At 44.3% G+C, this 24,706-nt stretch overlaps 2 protein-coding genes across 3 annotated transcripts in view; both read right to left on the bottom strand.

The window, feature by feature from the left end:
• The window catches only part of LOC140722652 (uncharacterized), a 409,759-nt gene that overhangs the window by 202,027 nt on the left and 183,026 nt on the right, over window positions 1–24,706 (bottom strand). The window lies entirely within an intron of this gene.
• LOC140722650 (uncharacterized) overlaps window positions 1–24,706 on the bottom strand; it is a 49,580-nt gene that overhangs the window by 1,204 nt on the left and 23,670 nt on the right. For both annotated transcript variants that reach the window (XM_073037364.1, XM_073037365.1), the window contains exons 3-4: window positions 14,262–14,429; window positions 3,134–4,298 (exon numbers count right to left, since the gene is read on the bottom strand). In XM_073037364.1, the coding sequence (XP_072893465.1) occupies window positions 3,134–3,892 (759 nt within the window). In that variant the 5' untranslated portion in view covers window positions 3,893–4,298; window positions 14,262–14,429. The remainder of the gene's footprint in view (window positions 1–3,133; window positions 4,299–14,261; window positions 14,430–24,706) is intronic.

Consider the following 24,706-nt stretch of genomic DNA (forward strand, 5'->3'; position numbering starts at 1 on the left):
CGACAGTTGAACTCAATCTGATTAATTATACAGCTGCAATCAAGTGGCAAATATCATTCACCAAAATCTTGCTTTAAAATACAAACGGATGAATGACCATGTTAACCTAATTAAGGTACAATAAATTCCAGCCTGATCCACTTAGTCAAAATCTCACAATTTATATGATAATTGATACATTATTACAGATAGGACAATCCATAATAACCATCCGGATATAATATTACAGGATAAACAAGCAAATCCCTCGATAGATATAACAATTCTGAACACACACGTTCCCTGACCAGTGGAGCACCTCACCACAGGTATTGTTTGTGTCATTAGTCAGACAAACAAATGATTTTCTCTGTAAATCAGCTTCCAAATGTTGCTACTCTGTCATTCATTGCCACACCCCGCTGCTGATTTCCTTCTCCTCATCATACGTTCTTACCTCGACCATCGTCCAGAGCCCCAAACTCTGCCCTGTGCAGACTCACCTCTGGTTTCTGACCCTGCTCCTTTGAACATCCAACCAATGTTTTCGCATTCTGCTTTCAGTCTTTAGAGGACAGTGGTGTTTTCTAACAACCCTTTAGAAGCAGGGAAAATGACCCATAATGTGGAAATGAGCCATGAATAAGGAGAGTAAATCCAAATGTCATTCTTCCTCAGCTCAGAGATTTCAGGGGCAAAGAACATCTCAGACAGAACTGCAGTCAGCACAACTTCTTCAGTCTGGAGAAAATTCAAGGGGAACCTTTTCACCCACAGAGTGGTGACTGTTTGGAACCCGTCCCACAGGGGGAACAAGAGGTGAACAACAGGGGAGGATTTAAAAGGACTGTCGTGGGACAGAATCACTGGCAGGGTCCAGCAGGCCTGAGTTGACTCTCTATTCAGTTTAAGATAGTACTTAGGGCCAATATGTCTAAAGATAAATTGGCGCATATATTTCCTAATATAAGCACTATTTGTGACAGATATAACGTAGAAGTAGCTGCTCTAAGAGATGTGTTTATAATATTATCTAAAGTTATAGATGTGGATGTTCAACCCAATTTCTCTTACGGCAATTTTTGGGATTATTCCAGAGGAAATAGGGAGAGTATCTGCTTCTGCTCAACATGAAAAGGCAAATTCTGCCTTTTCAACTTTACTGACTAGGAGTACTATCTTGTTATATTGGAAAGAATCTAATCCTCTACTGTTTTCTATTGGCTCACCTCCATTATGTCATATCTAAGCTTGGAGAAAATTAGAAGCTGGACGTTTGATACATCTTTTAATTTTGAGCAAGTCTGGTGACCCTTTATTCAATATTTTCATATCATTTAATTTATTTTTTCTTTATTCTCTTTAGGGAAAATCCTTATCTGTGAAGGTTTGGAGGTGACTGGAAGGGTGCCTTTACTGTTTGTTTTTCTTCTAATTCTATCCTCAATTGGACTGCCCAATCTCTTTTCTTATTTAGTTTACTGTTTTTTTCCTGCATATAAATAACATTTTCCAATTTTTTTAACGATTTGTTAAGAGTTGTGTTTTTTTGATTACACTGTATATATAACAGCATAACATTAAACCTATCTGACTTTGACAATATATACTTTTCTTTATTGCTGTTTATGTCTTTTGTATTATCTGTTTGCTAAACCTCTCCACTGATTTGTATTTTTTTACTGGAAATCAATAATAAAATTGAAAAAATGAAAAGGACTGTCCTGGAACAGAACCACTGGCAGGATCCAGCCGGCCTGAGTTGACACTCTACTGTACGCTAGGTGTGTTATAAATTCACCAAGTACTGGAGACAGAGTTTAAAATAGAACTGACTTACTTCTCTCAGATCCAGAATATTAAACTCCAGTCCCATTAAATGTGAATGTGCAGCAGAAGAAACTCCTCCCATGCCCAGTGACCAGGGTGCAGAACTGGGTGTGGTGATCAGCAGCAATAATTTATGAGTCACTCTTGAAATTGCATTCAGCAATGGTGATGGACAAATATCCAGCATGCAGCTTATTTAAAGTTTCTCCCCAGTGTGAATCCAGTACTGTGTCACAAGGTTAGATTACAGAGTGAATCCTTCCCCACATTCACAGCAGGTGAACGGCCCCTCCCCAGTGTGAACTCAATGATGCACATAAAGTTGAGATGACTGAGAGAATCTCCTCCCAGAGTCTAAGTAGGTGATCAGCCTCTACCCAGTGTGAACTGACTGGTGTCCCAGTAGGTCAGATGACCGAATGAATCCCTTCCCACATTCTGAGCAGGTGAATGGCCACTCCCTTGTGTGAACTCGCTGATGTACCAGTAGGGTAGATGACAGAGTGAATCCTTTCCCACATTCTGAGCAGGTGAATGGCCTCTCCCCAGTGTGAACTCGCTGATGTACCAGTAGGTCAGATGACCGAGTGAATCCCTTCCCACATTCTGAGCAGGTGAATGGCCTCTCTCCAGTGTGAACTCTCTGATGTACCTTCAGTTCAAATGGCCGAGTGAATCCCTTCCCACATTCTGAGCAGGTGAATGGCCTCTCCCCAGTGTGAACTCGCTGATGTACCAGTAGGTCAGATGACCGAGTGAATCCCTTCCCACATTCTGAGCAGGTGAATGGCCTCTCTCCAGTGTGAACTCTCTGATGTACCTTCAGTTCAAATGACCGAGTGAATCCCTTCCCACATTCTGAGCAGGTGAATGGCCTCTCTCCAGTGTGAACTCTCTGATGTACCTTCAGTTCAAATGACCGAGTGAATCCCTTCCCACATTCTGAGCAGCTGAATGGCCTCTCCCCAGCGTGAACTCGCTGATGTAACTTCAGTTTACATGACCGAGTGAATCCCTTCCCACAGTCTGAGCAGGTGAATGGCTTCTGCCCAGTGTGAACTAACTGATGTACCTTCAGATGGGATGACCGAGTGAATCCCTTCCCACAGTCTGAGCAGGTGAATGGCCTCTCTCCAGTGTGAACTCTCTGATGTACCTTCAGTTCAAACGACCGAGTGAATCCCTTCCCACATTCTGAGCAAGTGAATGGCTTCTCCCCAGTGTGAACTCGCTGGTGTACCAGTAGGGTAGATGACAGAGTGAATCTCTTCCCACAGTCTGAGCAGGTGAATGGCCTCTCTCCAGTGTGAACTCTCTGATGTACCTTCAGTTCAAATGACCGAGTGAATCCCTTCCCACATTCGTAGCAGGTGAATGGCCTCTCTCCAGTGTGAACTCGCTGATGTACCAGTAGGTCAGATGACTGAGTGAATCCCTTCCCACAGACTGAGCAGCTGAATGGCCTCTCCCCAGCGTGAACTCGCTGATGTAACTTCAGTTTACATGACCGAGTGAATCCCTTCCCACAGTCTGAGCAGGTGAACGGCTTCTCCCCAGTGTGAACTCGCTGATGTCTCTGTAGTTTGGATGGATCAGTGAATCCCTTCCCACAGACTGAGCAGGTGAATGGCTTCTCCCCAGTGTGAACTAACTGATGTACCTTCAGTTGGGATGACCGAGTGAATCCTTTCCCACAGTCTGAGCAGGTGAATGGCCTCTCCCCAGTGTGAACTAACTGATGTACCTTCAGATGGGATGACCGAGTGAATCCCTTCCCACAGTCTGAGCAGGTGAATGGCCTCTCTCCAGTGTGAACTCGCTGGTGAGCCATTAGATCAGATGACCGAGTGAATCCTTTCCCACAGTCTGAGCAGGTGAATGGCCTCTCCCCAGTGTGAACTCGCTGGTGAGCCATTAGATCAGATGACCGAGTGAATCCTTTCCCACAGTCTGAGCAGGTGAATGGCCTCTCCCCAGTGTGAACTAACTGATGTACCTTCAGATGGGATGACCGAGTGAATCTCTTCCCACAGTCCGAGCAGGTGAACGGCTTCTCCCCAGTGTGAACTCGCAGGTGAGCCATTAGATCAGATGACTGAGTGAATACTTTCCCACAAATTCAGCAGATGAGCAACCTTTGCCCAGTGTGATCTGACTGGTGTGTCCACAGGTGGGAAGACCGACTGAACCCCTTCTCACTCACAGAACAGGTGAATGGCCTTGCCCAGTGTGAACTTGCTGATAAACCTTCAGATGAGATGACCGAGTGAATGCACTCCCACTGTCTGAGCAGGTGAATGGCCTCTCCCTTGTGTAAAATGATGGGCGTGCCAGTTGGTCAGATGACCGAGTGAATCCCTCTCCACAGTCTGAGCAGGAAGGATGATCGAGTGAATCCCTCGCTCCACTTCTTAAATATCTAGAGCGAGACAGCAAAACTGGTGTGCTGTGTTTGAATTTCCATTGACAAATTCCTTGTCATTTTTAACCTGAAAAGATTTAAAAATTCATCAGTGGGTGAAGGACAACATTTCAGATGAGCTCACTTGAGTTGCCAACGTGTGATCTGATATCACACTGTTACAGTGTGGTTCAACCCAAGTTGGAGAGAGAAATCACCTTCTAACTGGGCAAAGTGTTGGTATCTGGAATGACCATCAAACTCTCTGATGCGCTATAAGTATGGGGCATTTCTGCCATCTCCAGTCTGTTACTTGGCTCAGTTTGACTCTCTCCATTGGTAATATTCCCCGTTCCCCCTGAGCGGCATGGGTGCCTAGCCCCACAGTAACTGAAACACTCTCACGCAAGTAGCTTTTTTGTTGACATACAGCTGGGATTTTCTTTTATGTACTATTAATTTAAAGTGCCATAGACTTAATGCCATGTAAATATCTCCTAACCTTGTTTAGTTCCACATTGGAGATAAATGGTTTGTAATTCTGAGATTAGTTAAAACCCGAGCAGAAGGATATAAATAAAGGAATTTAAACCATTGAATAAAATCAGGCCCAAAATTAAATTTTCTGATGTTTTAAATAGATAATTCCATTCAACCCAATCAAAGGCCTTCTCAGCACCTAAGGATGTCACACATTCCAATGTCTCTTTAGAAGGAGAATAAATGACATTTAATAAACAACAAATAGTGAAATGAGAATATTGATCTTTAATAAATCCAGTCTGGTCCTTTGAGGTTGTCCTTTGAGTCCTTTGATCTTTGATCTGGCCTTAGAACACTTAGCTATTGCCTTTAGAGAATCTCACTGTATCGCTGGGATATTAAGGAGAGGTATTATTCACAAAGTTTTGTTCTATGCCGATGACCTACTACTTTATATTTCTAAGGTCGAAACCTCTGTGCTTTCTTTACTTTCTTGTTTCAGCCAATTTTTAGGATATAATCTAAATTTACATAAGACTGAACTTCTTCCTTTGAATAATTTGGTACCCATTCATACTAACCTTCCTTTTAAAACTGTAAGAAATCAATTAACCTATTTTGGTGTAATAATTACTAAGATTTATAAGCTACTATTTAAAGGAAGTTTTTTCACTCTATCGGGTTACATTAAACGGACACTTTCAAAATGATTGCCTCTTTCATTATCGTTGATTGGCCAAATCAATTCTATTAAAATGAATCTTACCTAAATTTATATACCTTTTTCAGGCCTTACCCGTCTTTATTCCTCAATCCTTTTTTGATTCTCTTGACTCTACCCTATCTTCCTATATATGGAAACATAAACTTTCTCGACTAAATAAATTTCATTTTCAAAAAGCAAGAAAGAATGGAGGTTTAGCTTTACCAAATTTTATGTTTTATTACTGGGCAGGCAATATATGGAAACCTCACATTTTGGTCATACTATATTAATCATGAGGACTGTCCTGCTTGGGTTTCTATAGCTAATTCTGTTCATAAATTCTCTATTATTTCTCTTCTTGGATCTTCACTTCCTTTATCTTTAAGTAAACTAACTGACAGTTTGGTAGTTAAACATACTTTGAGGATTTGGATACAATTTAGAAAATATTTTGTTTTAATGAGACATTCTCTATCAAGTCCTATTTTTTCTAGCTATTTTTTAAACCTTTTTGATCGATGTAGTTTTTAAAGAATGGGATAGACTGGGTATTAAATGCTTCCAGGATTTGTTAGTTGGAGGAAATCTTTTCGCTTGAGCAATTGTCAGCTAAATATAGCTTACCAAAAAACTTTTTTTTTTAACTGCAAATTAGGGAATTTCTGCAGTCTCAATTGCATACATTTCCAAAAAGTCCAGATAAGAATTTATTAGATGTAATTTTTAATCTGAAACCTTTTCAGAATGGTTCAATATCCAATATTTATGGCATGCTGTTGAGAATGAGAAATGTTCCTTTAGACAAAATTAAAAATCTCTGGGAACAAGATTTGCAGACTTCAATCTCTGAGGAACCTGGAATGAAATTTATAAATTGGTTAATACTTCATCGTTATATGCCTGCCATTCCCTCCCACAATTTAAAGTAGTCCATAGGGCCCATATGACTAAGGATAAGCTCTCTCGTTTTTATTTGGATATGTCTCCCTATTGTGACAGATGCAACTATGGATTAGCTTCATTGATTCTTATGTTTCGGATATGGCCGAGGCTTGAAAAATACTGAAAGGAAGTATTTCAAACCTTTTCTGCACTTTTTAAAGTTAATTTTAAGCCTAATCCTTTGACTGCCTTAGTTGGTATTGTTGGAGGGCAAGATATGATTTTGGAAATACCTGATCAGTGGCTATGTGATGTTACGTCATGCTTAAATTTAGAAAAGATTTGGTGTTCAATTTCTGAATCAAAGACTTTCAAACATAATGGGGACCATTTTTGAATTATTTTCAAAGCATTTGATTTGTTGTTTTGTACAGATGTTGGCTAATATTATCATCTATTTCTTTATAATGATAAGGACGTTTTTCTTTTTTTTTTCTTTTTTTTACCAAGCAGCTTTTTGTTGGTAGCGGATTAGATTTTTTTTGTATAATGATAAAATTAGAAGATTTCAATATTATGATTTAAGTCAATTTACATGAATATAGGGTATTCATGATTATAAGTGTGTTTCTAATATACGGTATTTGGTACCATTTTATCATTTTTGATAGTTTATATATATACACACAATCAATAAAAATATTGGAAAAAAATCTCCGGATCTGGCTGGTGGTAACAGTGCCGGACTTCAGGATGAACCTGAATTTGAATCCAGCCGGCTCCCCTGCACACTTTCCATCCATGCCGGGTTACGGGCTGCTGATTTCTTTGGAACCTCTGCTGTAACTTGCCTCGTACGCGGTTGCCCACGACGCCAGAGAGGCTTGGAGGGAAATCGTCCGCTAACCGGAGAAACTCCGGTTGCAGCGTACCCCCACGACGCCAGAGAGGCACGGAGGGAAATCGTCCGCTAACCGGAGAAACTCCGGTTGCAGCGTACCCCCACGACGCCAGAGAGGCATGGAGGGAAATCGTCCGCTAACCGGAGAAACTCCGGTTGCAGCGTACCCCCACGACGCCAGAGAGGCACGGAGGGAAATCGTCCGCTAACCGGAGAAACTCCGGTTGCAGCGTACCCCCACGACGCCAGAGAGGCACGGAGGGAAATCGTCCGCTAACCGGAGAAACTCCGGTTGCAGCGTACCCCCACGACGCCAGAGAGGCACGGAGGGAAATCGTCCGCTAACCGGAGAAACTCCGGTTGCAGCGTACCCCCACGACGCCAGAGAGGCACGGAGGGAAATCGTCCGCTAACCGGAGAAACTCCGGTTGCAGCGTACCCCCACGACGCCAGAGAGGCACGGAGGGAAATCGCCCGCTAACCGGAGAAACTCCGGTTGCAGCGTACCCCCACGACGCCAGAGAGGCACGGAGGGAAATCGTCCGCTAACCGGAGAAACTCCGGTTGCAGCGTACCCCCACGACGCCAGAGAGGCACGGAGGGAAATCGTCCGCTAACCGGAGAAACTCCGGTTGCAGCGTACCCCCACGACGCCAGAGAGGCACGGAGGGAAATCGTCCGCTAACCGGAGAAACTCCGGTTGCAGTGTACCTTTCCCAAAACCATTGCCTCATCCAATTGACTGTCTCATCTTGAATGCTGAGTGACTGAACCAACCTCCCATATGTGACTTTGTCAAGTGTGGGCCCATGTAGAAAACATCAGCTGCCTTGCCTTCATCCACTTTCCTGATAGCTTTCTCCAGAGACTCTATAAGATTGGCTAGACATGACCTACCATGCACAAAACCATGCTGTCTATCCTTAATCTGTCCACATCTATCCAAATATTTACATATCCGGTTCCTGCACATATGTTCTAATAACTTTCCCACTACTGATGTCAAGCTCACTAACATAAAGTTTTCTCATTTATCCTTAGAGCCTTTCTTGAACAGCAGAACAACCTTGGCTGTCCTCCAATCCTCCAGTATCTCACCTGTCACTAAGGATGATTTAAATATCTGTGCTTGGGCCCCCACAATTTCTGCACTTGTCTTCCGCAGGGTCCTGGGGAACAACTTGTCAGGCCCTGGGGATTGATCCATGATAATTTGCCTTAAGACAGCAAACACCTCCACCTCTGTAATCTGTACAGGGTCCATGAAGTTGATGCTGATTTGTCTCACTTCTATCGACTCTGTGTCCATCTCCTGAGCAAATACGGATGCAAAACAACTATTTAAAACCTCCCCCATCTATTTTGAGTCCCGTATAGGTCACCATTCTGTTTGTCCAGAGTGGGCATGTTTCTGTTCTGACCTTCTCCACGTTTCTGTGACAGAGAAGCTGGCCAAACCTGACTGGAAGGGGAATCTGGTAGGAGTGACGATGGAGCAGCAATGGATGGAGTTTCTGGGAGCAACTCGGGACCTGAGTGATCACTACATCCCAACGAAGTGGAAGCATTGGAAAGGCAGGAGGACTCAACCGTGGCTGAAATGAGAACCCAAAACCAACAAAAAAGCCAAAGAGAGGACAAATAAGCTTTTAGAAACCAGGAGAGGACAACTAAAGAAAGTCAGATGAGCTCAGGGTGTGGAAATATAATATTGTAGTCATTAATGTGTCTTGGTAGCACCCAACAGCCTGAAGAATTTAGAGGAACAAAATATCCAGGGCCTCGATATCTCTTGAAAACAAAGGTTCCCTGCACCAGTTACCTTTCACCTTTTATTTTGGTAGGCACATACAAACTCTACACCCTCAAAATTTCACTTCTGAAGAACTCCCACTCACCAAGTACTCCTTTGCCAGAAAACAGCCTGTCCCAGTCCACACCTGTCAAATCCTTGCAAATACCATAAAATTGATATTTCTCCAATTTAAAATCTCAAGAGAGGTCCAGGCCTCTGTTTTTCCATATTTTCTTGGAATCTCATGGCATTAGGATCACTAGATATGAAGTGTTCCCATACACTAATTTCTGTCACCAGCCCTGGATCGTTTCCCAACAGCTTATTGCACACTTCTACGCCGGATGTTTTACGTACTGATTAAGGCTCATTTGACAAACTCGACCTCATCTAGTCCTTTTACAGTATGGGAGTCCCAGTCAATATATGGAAAGTTAAAATCACTTACTATATCAACTATTGGTTCTTGGTGTAGTCTGTGAACTCTCTACAAATTTGTTCCCCTACATCCCTCAGACTGTTGGGTGCAACCAATTCCCAGTAATGCCTACGATATCACAATTCCATGCCCTGGGCTCATCTGGCTTTCCTACGATGCTTCTTGCATCGTGATTTCTACAGCTCAACACATTCATCGCACCATGCTCAAGCATTTGGTGCTGACTCTGTCTGAGCTCTGAACAACATCTGTCTGGTGTCAAGAAAACAACCTCTCCCTCAATGTCAGAAAAACCTCTGATGCTGAATTTTGTGGTGAGGACGCAGGAAAGGTTTTCTTCTGATGACTCTTACATGAAGGTCATGTTTGTGCAGGTGTTGCTGCACAGTAGAACAGTGCACCACCACTCCAGAGGCTGCTAAATCTTCCTGAAGGTCTTTTTACAGTCAAATGGGGGTTTTGGTTTGCCTTTCTAGCAATCCTACGATCAGTTCTCTTGGAAAGTTTTCTTGGCCTTCCAGACATCAACTTGACCTCCACCGTTCCAGTTAACTGCCATTTCTTAATTACATTACGAACTGAGGAACCGGCTATCTGAAAACGCTTTGCTATCTTCTTATAGCCTTCTCCTGCTTTGTGGGCATCCATTACTTTAACTTTCAGAGTGCTAGGCAGCCGCTTAGAGTAGCCCATGGCTGCTGATTGTTGGGACAAGGTTTGTGGAGTCAGGGTATTTATAAAGCTTTGCGATTTGCATAACCTGGCCTGTCCTAACGATGACTGTGAACAAGCCATTGTCCTAACAAGCTAATTCAGGTCTGAGACCTTGGTAAAATTTAACTGAGAGCTCAAATCTCTTGGGGTGCCCAGACTTTTCCTTGGTGCTCCTTTCCTTTTTTTCCCCACTCTAAAATTGTACAAAACAGAAATAATACACTAAACTCCTGATGAAGGGTTTCAGCCCGAAACATTGTCACTACCTCCTCCCATAGATGCTGTCTGGCATCTGTGTTCTGCCAGCATTTTGTGTTTTTAATAATACACTAATCTTGCTTAAAATGTTGAAAAGAATGTTTTGTCTTTAATTTTATGACTTTTGGAGACCAGTTCACCTTCTACTCACTTAACTATTCACAGTAACAGGAAGTTTGACCAGTGGTGCCCAGCCATTTGCATACCACTGTATGGGATGGGGTGGAGAGCGCAGGGTGTGACAGGGAGGAGGAGTGGGACTGACAGGGAGCGAAGAGGGAGAACGCGAGGGGTGAGTGGTAGATTTAGGGGGAGAGAAAAGAGGGGAAGACAATGTGGGATACGGGAGCCAGCAGGGAGAGTGTTTGAGAGAGGGGGAGTGTGGGATGTAGGGAGAGAGATAGATAGAGAGGGAGAGAGCTGGAAATGGAGGAGGTTGCAGAGTGGTGGAGGTGAGTGATTGAGAGAGATGAGATTGAGTGAGGTGAGAAGGTGCGTGAGAGAGGAGGAGATGGGAAGGTAGAGGGTGACTGAGATGGCGAGTGAGATGGTGGGTGATAGGGGTAGGGACAGCGATTGAGGGATGGAAGAGAGAATGGAAGAGTAAGAGAAACAGAGGGGATAGAAGGGGAGAACGGGAGAGAGTGTGAGAGAAATGAAGAGAGGCATGAGAGAGTGAAGAGATGAAGAGAGACGAGAGGGGAGTACGATTTGTTAATAGAGTAGAGAGAGTGGTGATAGAGAAGCAGAGTGTGAGGAAAGGGGTGAAAGAGAGTGGGAGACTGGTTGAGTAGCAGTGTAACAGGTGGATAGAGAAGAGGGAAGGGGGAGGGGAGAGGTGGGGACGAAGCAAGGATGATTGAGAGGGAGCAAGAAGGGAGGGCTGAAGTAGAAGGCCCTATGAGGAAGAGGAACTGTGAGGAGGGTGTGGTGAGGGAAATGGGGTAAGTAGCTAGGGGTGAGTGAGAAAGGCAAGGAGATTGGTGTATATGATTTGAATTGTTAGATGAACTAATTATTCAGTCCCCAGTTGCAGGGTCATTAATCACATATGTTCACAAGTCATCGGACAAATCCACCGTGGGTTTACGGTTCCATGCTGGGAATTATGAGTGTGAGGGCAGCTTGCTGTTCTCGGTGTCGGATGTGGGAGGTCCCGGAGTCTCCTAGCCTCCCGGATGTTCACATCTGCACCAGGTGCGCCGAGCTGCAGCTCCTGAGGGACTGAGCCAGGGAACTGGAGATGCAGCTCGATGACCTTCGTCTGGTCAGGGAGAGCGAGGAGTTGATGGAGAGGAGTTACAGGCAGGTGGTCACACCAGGGCCATGGGAGGCAGACAGATGGGTCATGGTTAGGAGGGGGAAGGGGAAGAGTCAGGTACTAGAGAGTACCCCAGTGGCTGTACCCCTTGACAATAAGTACACCTGTTTGAATACTGTTGGGGGGGGAAGACAGCCTACCTGGGGGAAGCAACAGCGGCCGTGCCTCCGGCACAGAGTCCGGCCCTGAAGCTCAGAAGGGTAGGGAAAGGAAGAAGAAGGCAGTAGCAATAGGGGTCTCAATAGTTAAGGAGTCAGATAGGCGATTCTGTGTACGCAGTCAGGAGACCCGGATGGTAGTTTGCCTCCCTGGTGCCATGGATGTTTCTGATCACGTCCATGATATCCTGAAGTGGGAGGTGGAGGAGCTAGAGGTCGTGGTACATATAGGTACCAATGACATAGGTAGGAAAAGGGAAGAGGTCCTGAAAGGAGAATATGGGGAGTTAGGAAGGGAGTTGAGAAGAAGGTCCGCAAAGGTAGTAATCTCGGGATTACTGCCTGTGCCACGCGGCAGTGACAGTAGTAATGGAATGAGGTGGAGGATAAGTGTGTGGCTGAGGGATTGGAGCAGGGGCAGGGATTCAAGTTTCTGGATCATTGGGACCTCTTTTGGGGCAGGAGTGACCTGTACAAAAAGGACGGGTTGCACTTGAAACCCAAGGGGACCAATATCCTGATGGGGAGATCTGTGAAGGCTACTGGGGAGACTTTAAACTAGAATGGTTGTGGGGGTGGGAATCAAATTGAAGAGACTAGGAGAGAAGAGGTTAGTTCACAAATAGAGAAAGCTTGTAGACAGTGTGAGGAAATCTAGGAATAATGGTGCATATTTCCCTGAAGGTGGAATCTCATGTGGTGAAGAAAGCTTTTGGTATGCTGGCCTTTATAAATCAGAGCATTGAGTATTGGAGTTGGGATGTGATGTTAAAATTGTAGAAGACATTAGCGAGGCCAGATTTGGAGTATTGTATACAGTTCTGGTTACTGAATTATAGGAAAGATGTCAATAGAGTACAGAGGAGATTTACCAGAATGTTACCTGGGTTTCAGCACCCAAGTTACAGAGAAAGGTTGAACAAGTTAGGTCTTCATTATTTGGACTGTAGAAGGTTCAGGGAGGACTTGATAGAGGTATTTAAAATTATGACGGGATAGACAGAGTTGACATGGATAGGCTTTTTCCATTGAGAGTAGGGGAGATTCAAACAAGAGGACATGTGTTGAGAGTTAAGGGGCAAAAGTTTAGGGGGTAACACGAGGGGTAACTTCTTTACTCAGAGAGTGGTAACTGTGTGGAACGAGCTTCCAGTGGAAGTGGTAGAGACAGGTTCGATTTTGTCATTTAAAAAAAATTGGATAGGTATATGTACAGGAAAGGAATGGAGGGTTATGGGCAGAGTGCAGGTAAGTGGGATTAGGTGAGAGTAAGCGTTCAGCACCGGCTAGAAGGGCCAAGATGGCCCGTTTCCATGCTGTAATTGTTATATGGTTTTACCGCATACGATTCTGGTCTCCATATCTGACAGCGGGGAGTTTTTACACATACGGGGACAAACTGCAGGTCACCCCAGCTGATACGGGTGTTTCTCCTGTTCAGATGGCGGTGAGGAGGGTGTTGATCTCGGGTTTGTGTAAATCAAGGGCCGGTTACAGTGGGAAAGGGCCGGGACCGAGCCGGACAGCTGGAGGCTCTGGGCTCTCCAGTCTTTCATCCCTGGTTTTAGTTTTGCACTGAGTCAGGATCGCGTGATCAGTTTGCTCTGGTTCCCCAAGCTGGGAGGGTGGACATGGGTGAAGGGGGCCTTCTATGTGTTGGTGTAGGGTGAATGGTTAGAAGGGTGTGGGGGCACTGGCAGGACGGAGGGTGGTTGGGGTACTGTGGGTTATCAGATGCAACATGACCTGGGTGGATGGGCAAGGGGTAAATTACGTTGTCAAAGAGGGTGGATGTGGTCCACAGGATCAGACAGTTCAGCTCACGTGTCCTTTCAGGAGGCCACAAGTCTCTCTTCATCTTAATCACTGACTAATCTTCCTGTTAACATTGAGTTTGTTACAGAGTCCCAGAGTCTGGGAATGGCTGGGTGGTAGGAGGCACAGGGTGATGGTGAGAGGCTGTTTCTTGGACTCAAGTCCCGTGCTTAATGACGTTTTCTGGGGTTACGCCCATTGCTACTTGTCATCTATGTACTTGAGAAAGTACAGGGTATGGGTAGAGAGTTTGCAGCAAGTTCAAACAAATACTGTTTTTGAAAGACAGTCAGCATAAATACTCCCCTCTCTTTCCCTCTCCCCACTCAGAACTGACCAAAAGCTACATCAGAGGATGCAAGATCTTGAACTGAGTAACCACTGTGAGGGAATGGGAGTGGTTTCAAAGGGCTGGGCTGCTGGAAGCACATTACCAGACCTGGAGTGATTGCAACTGGGTCTGACAGAGGCATAACTGGTACTTCTGGGCACATTCGGTCTCACTCCAACTATTTCCTACCTTCCTTTGTACAGGTATGTAATGTCTAAAGGACCAGTGTTTGAGTAAATGAGACTCACCAAACTTTCTCCCGACTGAATCACTGGAATCTCTGAGTCAGATGGGTTCTCTCCAGTTGAAGCTCTCAGTCCTCGTGCTGGTTCACTTGTTGCTGTTCCCTCGTCTTCAGTCGTGGTTTGCCTCCAGTTGGGGTATTTCTTCAAATAAATCTCTCACCACAGGTCTAACTTTAACCAGAGAGACAATGAAGCACATTAATAATGAAAAGGAGAACTAAACATTTCTGCTTAATGTTACTAAGAACAAAACTCACTGAAATTTAAACGTTGAAGGCAGATTTAATGATCTCAGTGAACAATCTTTTATTGTCCCTCACATGTCACAGAATGATATGGGATAAGAAGGAGCCATCATTCAGTCACGGTAAGACATAAGACACAGGAACAGAATTAGATGATTCGATCTACTCAACCCACCACTCAACCACGGCTGATTTTTATTCCAACACCATATTCCTGTCTTCCTCCTGTAACCCTGAAGCTACTTAGCAATCATGAATATATTAATCTCTGTCATAAATATACCCAAATCGCAGCCTCAGCCAACCTCTGTGGCAACAAATTCCACAGATCAGACATCTTTTGGCCAAATTTTTTTTTTCATCTGAGTTTTAAGGGGAAGCATCTTTATTCTGAGACTCTGTCAGATCACAGACTCTCAGTCTAATGGAAACATCCTCTCCATGTCGACTGTATCCAGGCTTTTCTGCATTTGGTAGGTTTACTTAACCATACATCCTCCACCACCCCCACCGTCCCTCTGAACTCCATCGAGCACAGGTCCAGAACCATCAAATGCTCCTCATGCATAACACCGATCATTCCTGAGATTATTTATGTAAAGCTTGTTAGCAACAACTCTACTGAACACATTTCCAGGAATAACGGACAAATTGGTACCAGGATAATTTAAAGGGAAACGTTGTGCTTTCTTTACTGTTCTACTATCACATGTGTTGGCACGTGGCCAAGTGGTTAAGGCTTTTGTCTAGAGATCTGAAGGTTGCTAGTTCGAGCCTTGGCAGAGGTTGCCTGTGTGTCCTTGAGTGACGACACCGGTGCCAAGCTGTATGGGTCCTAATGGCATTCCCTTGGACAACATCGGTGGCGTGGAGAGGGGAGCCTTGCAGAGACTCTAACGGAGGCCTACAAACTATCACAGCCAATTTCATTTCCAGGTTAAGACAGGTCCATTTCATGAAATATAAACCAAGAAATAAAAAGAAACTGGAATTACCAGAAACACTCAGCAAGTAAGGAACAGCTTACAATACAATTCAATTAATAACATTTCATCAGAATGACTTCAAATATTTTCAGTTTTTAGTGCAGATCTTTAGCACAGCTGCCTGATTTCCACTGTGTGACAGTGAGGGGGGGGGGGGGGGGGATTTCCAAACACAGTTTGAACACCAAACTCAGGGTCTATTTCTACTGTTGTAAACACGGAACAGCCCATTTACTCACAGCCTCTCCCTGTGAGGGATGGAATGGGAACTCATGCTCTCCTCAGATAGGGAGTCATTGCTTCCAAAGGAACTCCAGAAACAAACATCTGATCCCAGACCAGAAATACTCGATCAACACCTCACAAGCCCAAGCAGCTCAATCCCGGGTCCACTTTACCTGGATCAAAAACCGTGATCTCCCAGGACCCAACCTCACAGACTCACACAGCTGAACCTGCCACTCACCGACCCCGAGAGTCTGACACATCGTCCCCACATCTTACACTGGGTAGTGCAATCTAGGATTTCACCACAAACAATGTCCAGCTGCTCGAAATTTCTGCTTCATTGCAGGACGAGCATCCAGCCCCTTCTGTAGAAGCTCAAACCAAAGTCAAAGCCAAAACACCAGCAGTTTCATTTGCCTGGAATGCCAATCACAGGATTAGAGCCCAAGCACCAACTCTCCCAGTACTCTTTGCTGCCAGTAAAATGCTGCAGTGTGTCAGCCCGTCACTGTTCATAAACTAGCACCTCCACACCAATGCACAACACAACTGGGACCTGATGACCCTCTGGCATTCCAGCTAACAATAACCGATTCTGGAAATGACTCAGCGAGGCCAAAGGTACAAAAGAACACTTCACAATGAAGACAAGGGTTGGAAGAAAGTTTGCTGATATATAACATTGAGGAGGTGGGATACAAGGTGGACTGAGGATGACCCAGATGGTTGATGTATATCACTGAAGCGGGGTTGGGTGGTGTGAGGAGACTGGACAGAGGTTGAACAAGATGAGCAGATGGAACCAGGTGGGAGAAGGGATCAAGGACAATCACTGATGGTCCTCCAGCAACACATAGGTACTGAATGAATAGTACATACTATTGTATAAAAGATTCTAAAATGACAGAATTAGCAAAAATAACAAGAACTTTGCCAGATATACTTTGACCCTCACCAAAATTTTTATCAACACACCGTAGAAAGTTTCGCATCCGGACACTTCATGCTTTGCATGGTAACTACTCTGCCCGTGACTGCGAGGAACTGGTAAGACCTTTGGATCCAGATCAGCACATCACAGAAACCATCTTCCCCCCGAGACTTCCCAGTCCCTCGGTAAAGCAGTCAGTGAAATCAAAGATCCCCACAATCTGGGACGTTCTCCTTTCTCACCCACCCCAGTCCGGGAGAAGACACAACCGCCATAAAGCTCCAGGACAAATATGAGGAGCCTCAGGAAGCGAGGCGAGTTTGGGGGAAGTTAACGGGACTCAGTGGCCAACATCAGATTTCCCAACACAACATGGAGGATGCGTGACCACCCACCTGGAGATTGTGAACATGCACAAAGAGATTGTTACATCTGCGGTTAAATGGGAGGGGCAAATGGGATCACGTGACCGGTGGGGTATAACACCCCAGGCATAGACTCCAGCTTCCCAGCATTCTGTGGAAATAAACAGATGCGCCTCTCATCTCCTCTCACCTTAAATGTGTCAGACATTTCAAACCCCCAGGAAAAAACATACCCTCTGTCCACTCTATCTATTCCTCTCGTAATCTTATAAACGTCCACCAAGTCTCACCCCAGCCTGCGCCGCTCTGGAGAAAACAACACAAGTTTGTCCAGCCTCTCGTTATAGCTCATGCCCTCTAATCCAGGCAGTGTCCTGGTAAACCTCTTCTGCGCCCTCTCCAAAGCCCCGACATCCTTCCGAGAATGGGAGCGACCAGAACTGTATGAAACACTCCAGATGTGGTCTATCTAGTTTTACAAAGCTGCAACACAACTTCATGACTTTTGAACTCAGTGCTTCAACTAATAAAGACAACCGTGCCATTTGTCTTCTTAACCACCCGATCAATCTGTGCAGTCTCTTTCAGGGAGCGATGAACTTGGAGTCTAAGATCCCTCTGATCATCGACACTGTTCAGGATTTTGCATTTAACACTGTACTGTCTCATACATTCAGGGGTGCAGTGCTAGCAAAGCTCACCGGAGCGCCGCGCCGACACCTCTGTAAAAAAGTCAAAATAAACAAGCACGGAATTTAACAACCCCGGATATTAAATAGAGGGAATTTTACGGAAGCGGGGTTGTTGGCTGGTGGGGAAAAATACCACTAATAACATTAGGATATTTGATCGTTTTTGGTGAAATCCTGGAGCTGTGACTGTTTTTAATTTAGGTACTTGTGAAATTCCTTCTCACTCGACCCGTTATCCAAGGAAGCTGGGGAATACCTGTACACAAATGCGAGCATTTTTCCGCTCTTTCCAATTTGTACCATTGGATACCAGGAAGGAGCTATATTAAGCACGGAATGAGCATCGAAACCTATGTTTAAGAGTCGAAAATAATGAAACAAAAATTCACTGCTCGCTCATCTTCGGCCTGATTTTGATGAAATATTCAAGGTAATCATCCAAAATCCTCTTCTACACCTGGATAAATTTAGTTTTGTTTTGGAAGCCAAATGGAAAAAAAAAATTCTAGGCTACAAGCTAGTTTTACGTCATTTCATATCATTAGTAGCTGATTAACTCCTTGGCCTCGCTCCACCAACTGTAGTTGATTGAAAAGAGGCTCTTTTTCTCTTTGTGTTGACAGGAAAAAGAGTAATTTAGTGAGGCAATGAACGAGATGAAATGCATTTCCAAACCTCCCAAATGGTTGACCTCCTCCCATTAACATTTGCCACTTCCACAATACAATATTTTCTATTCGTATATTGCGATAATAATTTATGTAAAGATTCAAGCTTCTTTAACTTTTTATATATTTAAACACTGAACAGGATGTACAAAGTTCGAACCATGTAACACCTGACGTGTGAGGATATTTTGAGTATCGACACTCACAGGTACACTTCAATATATTGAGAAAGGGATGGAGCAGTGGACCCAGAATGAAGTGATAAGCAGGTGAGAGGACGTACAAAGACAGAGAGGATGAGAGGGAGTGGGAGGGAGGGGTGTGAGGTAAATTTGTTCACCGGAGGGGGAAATCGATATTCATGCCATCAGGTTGGGTGGGGGCACCCAGACGGAATATAAGTTGCTGATCCTGCACCCTGAGGGTGGCCTCAACTTGGCAAGGGATGGGATGACACGTCAGAACGGGAATGGGAATCGGAATTGAAATGTTTGGACATCGGGAAGTCCCGCTCGGAGTGGATAGTTCAAAGGTTAATTTATTACCAAAGCAGGTATTCATAAATAACGCTGAGTTTTTTTCTTCTCCAGAGAAGCACGAAACAAAGAAAGCATGAAAGTCGTTCAGAGAGAAAAAAAATGAAACTCCCTCCACACCCCCCGCATCAAAAAGGACGGCATCCCGATCATTAACCCCCAAAACCCACCAATCCCGCACAAAAGGGTAGAAAAATATCGACACCCGTTATAAAACATTCCTACCCGACACAACTGCGGAGGAGCCGGTGTCACCAGTGTAGAGGCGACCGCATCGGGAGCAGCGGACACAATGGGCGACCCCGGAAGATTCACAGGTGAAGTGTCGCCTCACCTGGAAGGATGTTTGGACAACGGAGAGAGTTCGGCCGTCCGGCCCTTTCACTGTGACACCCCGAACTCCACATCAAATCCGTCCAAACGAATCTGGGCGAACTTTAATGACCAATAAATATAATTCCTCTCAGCGATCAGCTGTCTGAGTGATTCCCTGACTCTGAGAGGAAGGGGTATCTATGGTCCATACTGTCAGGGTGTTGAGTTTACCAGGAGACAAAGACTGCAGGGACGAGAGGTTTTCTGTTGACTAATACAATGTGTGTGGACCCCGCTGGCAATTCTGGTGTTGTGACCCGAATCGAGACAAACACCACGCTGCCCATTCCACTAACACGGCACAGCCGGACACATAACAGGGGACTTTACATCTCACAACACTGGATTCCGTGATTAATGTTTTTGTCTCACCGAAAAGTCCATTAACCCTAGCCCTGCAATATGGTGTAAAATCCCGCTCCCCATATTAACACGGGTTATACAGACCAAAGAACAAACTGCCGGAGGAACTCAGTGGGTCGGACAGCATCTGTGGAGGGAAATGGACCGTCAACATTTCGCGCCGAGACCCTCCCTCTGGACTGAGAGTGGACGGGAAATAGTCAGAGAAAAGAGGTGAGGGGTGGGGATGGGGCAAGAGCTTGGGAGTGAGAGGTGGATCCAGGTGAGGGGGGAGGTGGAAGGTGAAAATAGTGACAAGGGTGGGAGGTGAGTGGTGGGGGCAACACGGGGCTGCAGAAGATGGAAATTAATTCCATAGAGGATGAACAAAGAGGTTAGAGAGTATTTGTTATAGAGAGTGCAATGAAGATTCACCTGACTGATCCCTGGAGCGGTGGGGTCATAACCTGAAGAAAGATCAAATGTGATAACTCTAAATGTCATTTAGAGAGTCGAGGACTGAGAGGTGAACACATCGAAATGCAAAGCATCTTTACCGGTTGAATCAGGGATCCCAGTCTCTGAAAAAGGGAATGGGAATCGAGCCCGTGACTCTGTGACCTGGGGGTGGAGGGAAAGGGATCGGGGTAGATATGGTGTGGAAAAGTAGACATGTATCTGGTGTAAATATGGAATAATGTGGGGAATGCGGCGGATGGGTCGGGCAGTGTGTGAGGGGAGAGGAGCAGAGTCATCGGTTCAGGTCGGAGTCCCTCCACCCGTCACCTGATCCCGTTTCCTGTTCACGTTTTTCTGCAGATCTGCAGCATTTGCGGGTCACTGCTCTACGTGTCCGTGTAGCTTCACCTTTGTCCCCTTCAGACAACGCAGTGAGATCCGGATCAAATAGTTCCACACAATTAGAATAGTTTATTACATTTTTTTTCTATTTTTGTACTATATATATACTTATTTTAAATCACAATTGTTAAAATCTTTTGTTAAGAATTAGGTTCTACTGCTACCGCAGAGACAACGAATTTCATGGCATATTCCGGTGCTATTAAACTTGATTCTGATATTAATATGGGAGACCCACCACCGGTCACCTGATTCCATTTACTGCAGATCGTAATGTGAGATTGAAGCATCTTCCATATATTTGCTTTCCACAGAAATGACAACAGGTCAGTTTCCTTCTGTGGTTCCGGAGCAGAAGCTCAGTCTGTCTAATATTTCCACACAATTAAAGTGGGGAATTTGTTTATTCTCATAACGTACTGAGCTACAGTGAAAATCTTGCCTGATGTACCATCCACACAGATCGATACATTACACAGTTTATTGAGCTCATATACAACAAAAAAATAACTGTAACAAAGCATTATGGCTGCAGAGAAAGTGCAGTGCAGATAGACATATGGTGCAGGGTCACGTCGCGTTGCATTGTGAGGCCGAGTCTATTTTATCTTTCATTTGGCTTATAACTGCAGACAGGAAGCCATCCTTCAGCCTGGTTGTACACCAGGTACACCTTTAAGGCTTTTGTATCTCTCTGCCAATGTGGCAGCGGGTTTGCAGCAAGAATGTCCAGGTTGTGAGGATCTTTGAGTACATAGCCTGCTTTTCCGAGGGAGGGGAAGTGTAGGGAGAGTCCATGGAGTGGAGGCTTGTTTCTCTGATGTTCTCTGCTCTCCAAAGTTCTCTGCAGTTCCTTGCAGTCATGGGCAGAGCAGTAGCCATACAAAGGCATGAAGTATCGACAAGGAGCTCAGAGACCTCGGCCTTCACCCTGCCTTGTGTAGCTGGATCCTGGACTTCCTGTCAGATCGCCGGCAGGTGGTAAGAGTGGGCTCCATCTCCTCTGTCTCGCTGACCCTCAGGACACATAACCCACAGGGTTGTCTCTTTTGCCCTGTCATTTACTTTCTGTGCACCCATGACTTATGTCGCCACCCACAGCTCCAATCTGCTAATTAAATTTGCTCAGAATACTACATTGATTGGCCTAATCTCAAATACTGATAACAATCGATCAAATGGCTCCTGACAAGGTTCAGTCCAAACAAACTTTTCACCCTTCTTCAGGAGATTAATCAGAGGAAGAGCAATAGCAGCAAAGTTCTTACAGAACTTACGATAATATCCATCCATTCCCAGAAATCTTCTAAGAGCCTTCGTAGCAGTCAGAATAGGAACTTGAGAAATTGCCTGGACTTTTGCCTGAACAGGAGCCAACTTGCCTTGACCTACAACATAGCCAAGACAGGTCACAGAGGCATGGCCATATTCACTCTTAGCCAAGTTAACTGTAAGGCTGGCCTGCGAAGCCTGTCAAACAGCTTTTCTACTGCAGAGATATGCTCTTCCCAAGTGTCACTCCCTGTGACTAAGTCATCAATATCGGCATCTGTGTGTTCCAACCCTCGAATTTCAAAATCAATCATTATCTGGAATGTTCCTGGAGCATTTTTCTTTCCAAAAGGCAAAACATTGTATTCATACAACCCAGATGGTGTCACAAATACAGAACTTTCTCTACCTCTGTCCGTCAATGGAACACACCAATACCCTGTCAACAGATCAATCTTTGTAAGAAATTAGCTATTCCAACCTTATCGATGCAATCATCCGCCCTAGGGATAGGATAGGCATCTGTTTTTGTTACTGCATTTACCTTCCCATAATCAGTGCCTCTGAGACCTACTGAATCTGTTTCCACACTTACAACAATTGCTCAGCCAATTTACATTTTCTACGTTCATGCGATATGGGTGTTGTTTAATCGGTTTGGCTTGACCAATATCTGCATCATGTACTGAGACCGTGATTAGCCTGGGAACATCGGGAAATAAATCTTTAAACTTCAGAATTAATTCCTTCAGCTGTTGTTGTTGCTTTGGCTGCAGATGAGACAACTTGTTATCAATGTTTTCTGGAACATCGGAGTTCATTAGTCTAACTGGGACCATGTTTGGCTTGTGAAAAGTCTCAGACGAGTCAATTGTTTCATTCTCAGGGTTGCCAGATTCATATATTTTGACAACAACACTCACAGATGGTGCCTGATTGTCAAAATAAGGCTTTATCATATTTATGTGTACCAGCTGTGTTAGTTTATGTCGGTCGTGTGTTGTAATAACATAATTCACATCATTAAATTGAGAGACTATTTCATACGGTCTATTGAATTTCACCTGAAGTGGATTCGTCAACATAAGGCAAGCACCTTATCCCCCACCTGGTATTTTCTTTCGCAACCTTGCTTATCAAATCAACACTTCATTTTGTTTTGAGAAGTCTTTAAGTTTTGTTTCGCTAGACTACAGAATTGGTGTAGTTTATTTTTGAACTTTAAAACATAGTCTAACAAGTTAACATGTACATCCCCAGCAATCCACCGCTCCTTTTACAAGGTCAAAGGTCACCTCACTCTGCGACCAAATACGAGTTCAAATGGAGTAAAGCCCAATGATTCCTGAACCGACTCTCTTACTGCGAACAAAAGCAAATGTATTCCTTCATCCTAGTCGTTTCCATTTTCAACACAGTATGTCTTGATCATTTCATGTCTTGAGCGTAGAGTGAAATTTTTCTAAAGCCCCTTGTGATTCCGGATGGTATGTAGATGATGTAATTTGTTTTGCTCACAGTTCATAAACTACCTGCTGGAATAACCCAGATGTAAAATTACTTCCTCGATCAGACTGGATTTCTTGAGGCAAATCGAATAAAGTAAAAAAAAACTCGGTAAGAGCCTTCGACACATTTTTAGCTTTAATATTTCTGAGAGGCATTGCCTCTGGGAATCTGAATGCAGTACACATAATAGTTAGCAGTGGGGCCACTGGGATGACCTGATTAGGTTTAGCCACAACTTGACAAGTTTGACAAATCCCAGCATTAATTTCTGGTTTACCCTGGTTATCCCTGCTACTCTTTTCGAAACTCTTATTCAGGGTAAACATAACCTTATGAGTTAAAGCAAACTGTTCTGCTAATCTAGCAGACTCCTGCATAGTGGCAGCATCATTTCCATCTAAATACATCTTTATGTCATCAGGCACGCACTTTTTGAATTCTTCAATTAAAACCAACTCTTTCAAGCTGTTAAAATCATCATTTACATTTTTATATGTGCACCAGCAGGAAATACACACAAATTTCTCATAAGCAAATTCCATATACGTCTGGTTCACAGATTTCTACAAATGTCTAAACTTTTGCCTGTATGCTTCTGGGACCAACTCATAAGCTCTGAGCACAGCCTGTTTCACTAGGTCATAATGTGTGGTGCATGACCAGCTGGTTAAGGTGTTGAACTAGCGATCTGAAGGTCATGATTTCGAGCCTCAGCCAAGGCAGCGTGAGTGTCTTTGAGCAAAGCAGTGAACCACACACTGCTCCTGCACGTTTATAGCCCAGTGGTGCTGATTGGTGCAGTATAAATAATCAGCTGCTTCATCAACTGTCAAAGCAGAATAGGCTTGCTGAGCCTTCCCCTTTGTTATACTTTATGAGACAATTTTCTGTCTGTTTTTCTGCCTCTCTAGCCTCAAACTGCCTCTGCCTTTCCGCAGCCTCCATCTTTAATTTTTCTCACTTGTACTGGAGCTCAAGCTCACTTGTTTACTTTCAGGAAACACCTCCAACTCCTCCACTTTAAACACACTCTCAGAAACATAATGTTCAGCTATTATCCTCTGCATCTGTGCCCTCCTCATTGTCAATTTCACCTTAGCAAGATGTAACCTTTCAGCAATACTCAACAACTCAACCCTTCTGGCATCCTCTAATACCTCAGAGGTTGGCGCTTCCTGACATCGATCAACAAATTTTCTGCACAGAAATAAATCAAAAGAGATTTCCCCAATGAAATCGATAATTAATCAATCCTCAAATTTGATCATATCCCAGATGCAGGCCCCATTTTGTTATGAACCGTAATGCTTCAGAAACGAACCAGCAGCAATAGACTACTACTGGAGTCTGTTTTTGATGTGAAAAACACAATGCTAATTATATCCACTTATAATATAGTAACTTAGGCAAGTTAAACAACAATTAACAGTGTTATGTG

Source organism: Hemitrygon akajei, unplaced genomic scaffold (genome assembly GCF_048418815.1).
Source record: "Hemitrygon akajei unplaced genomic scaffold, sHemAka1.3 Scf000082, whole genome shotgun sequence".
NCBI classification, from domain to species: Eukaryota; Metazoa; Chordata; class Chondrichthyes; order Myliobatiformes; family Dasyatidae; genus Hemitrygon; species Hemitrygon akajei.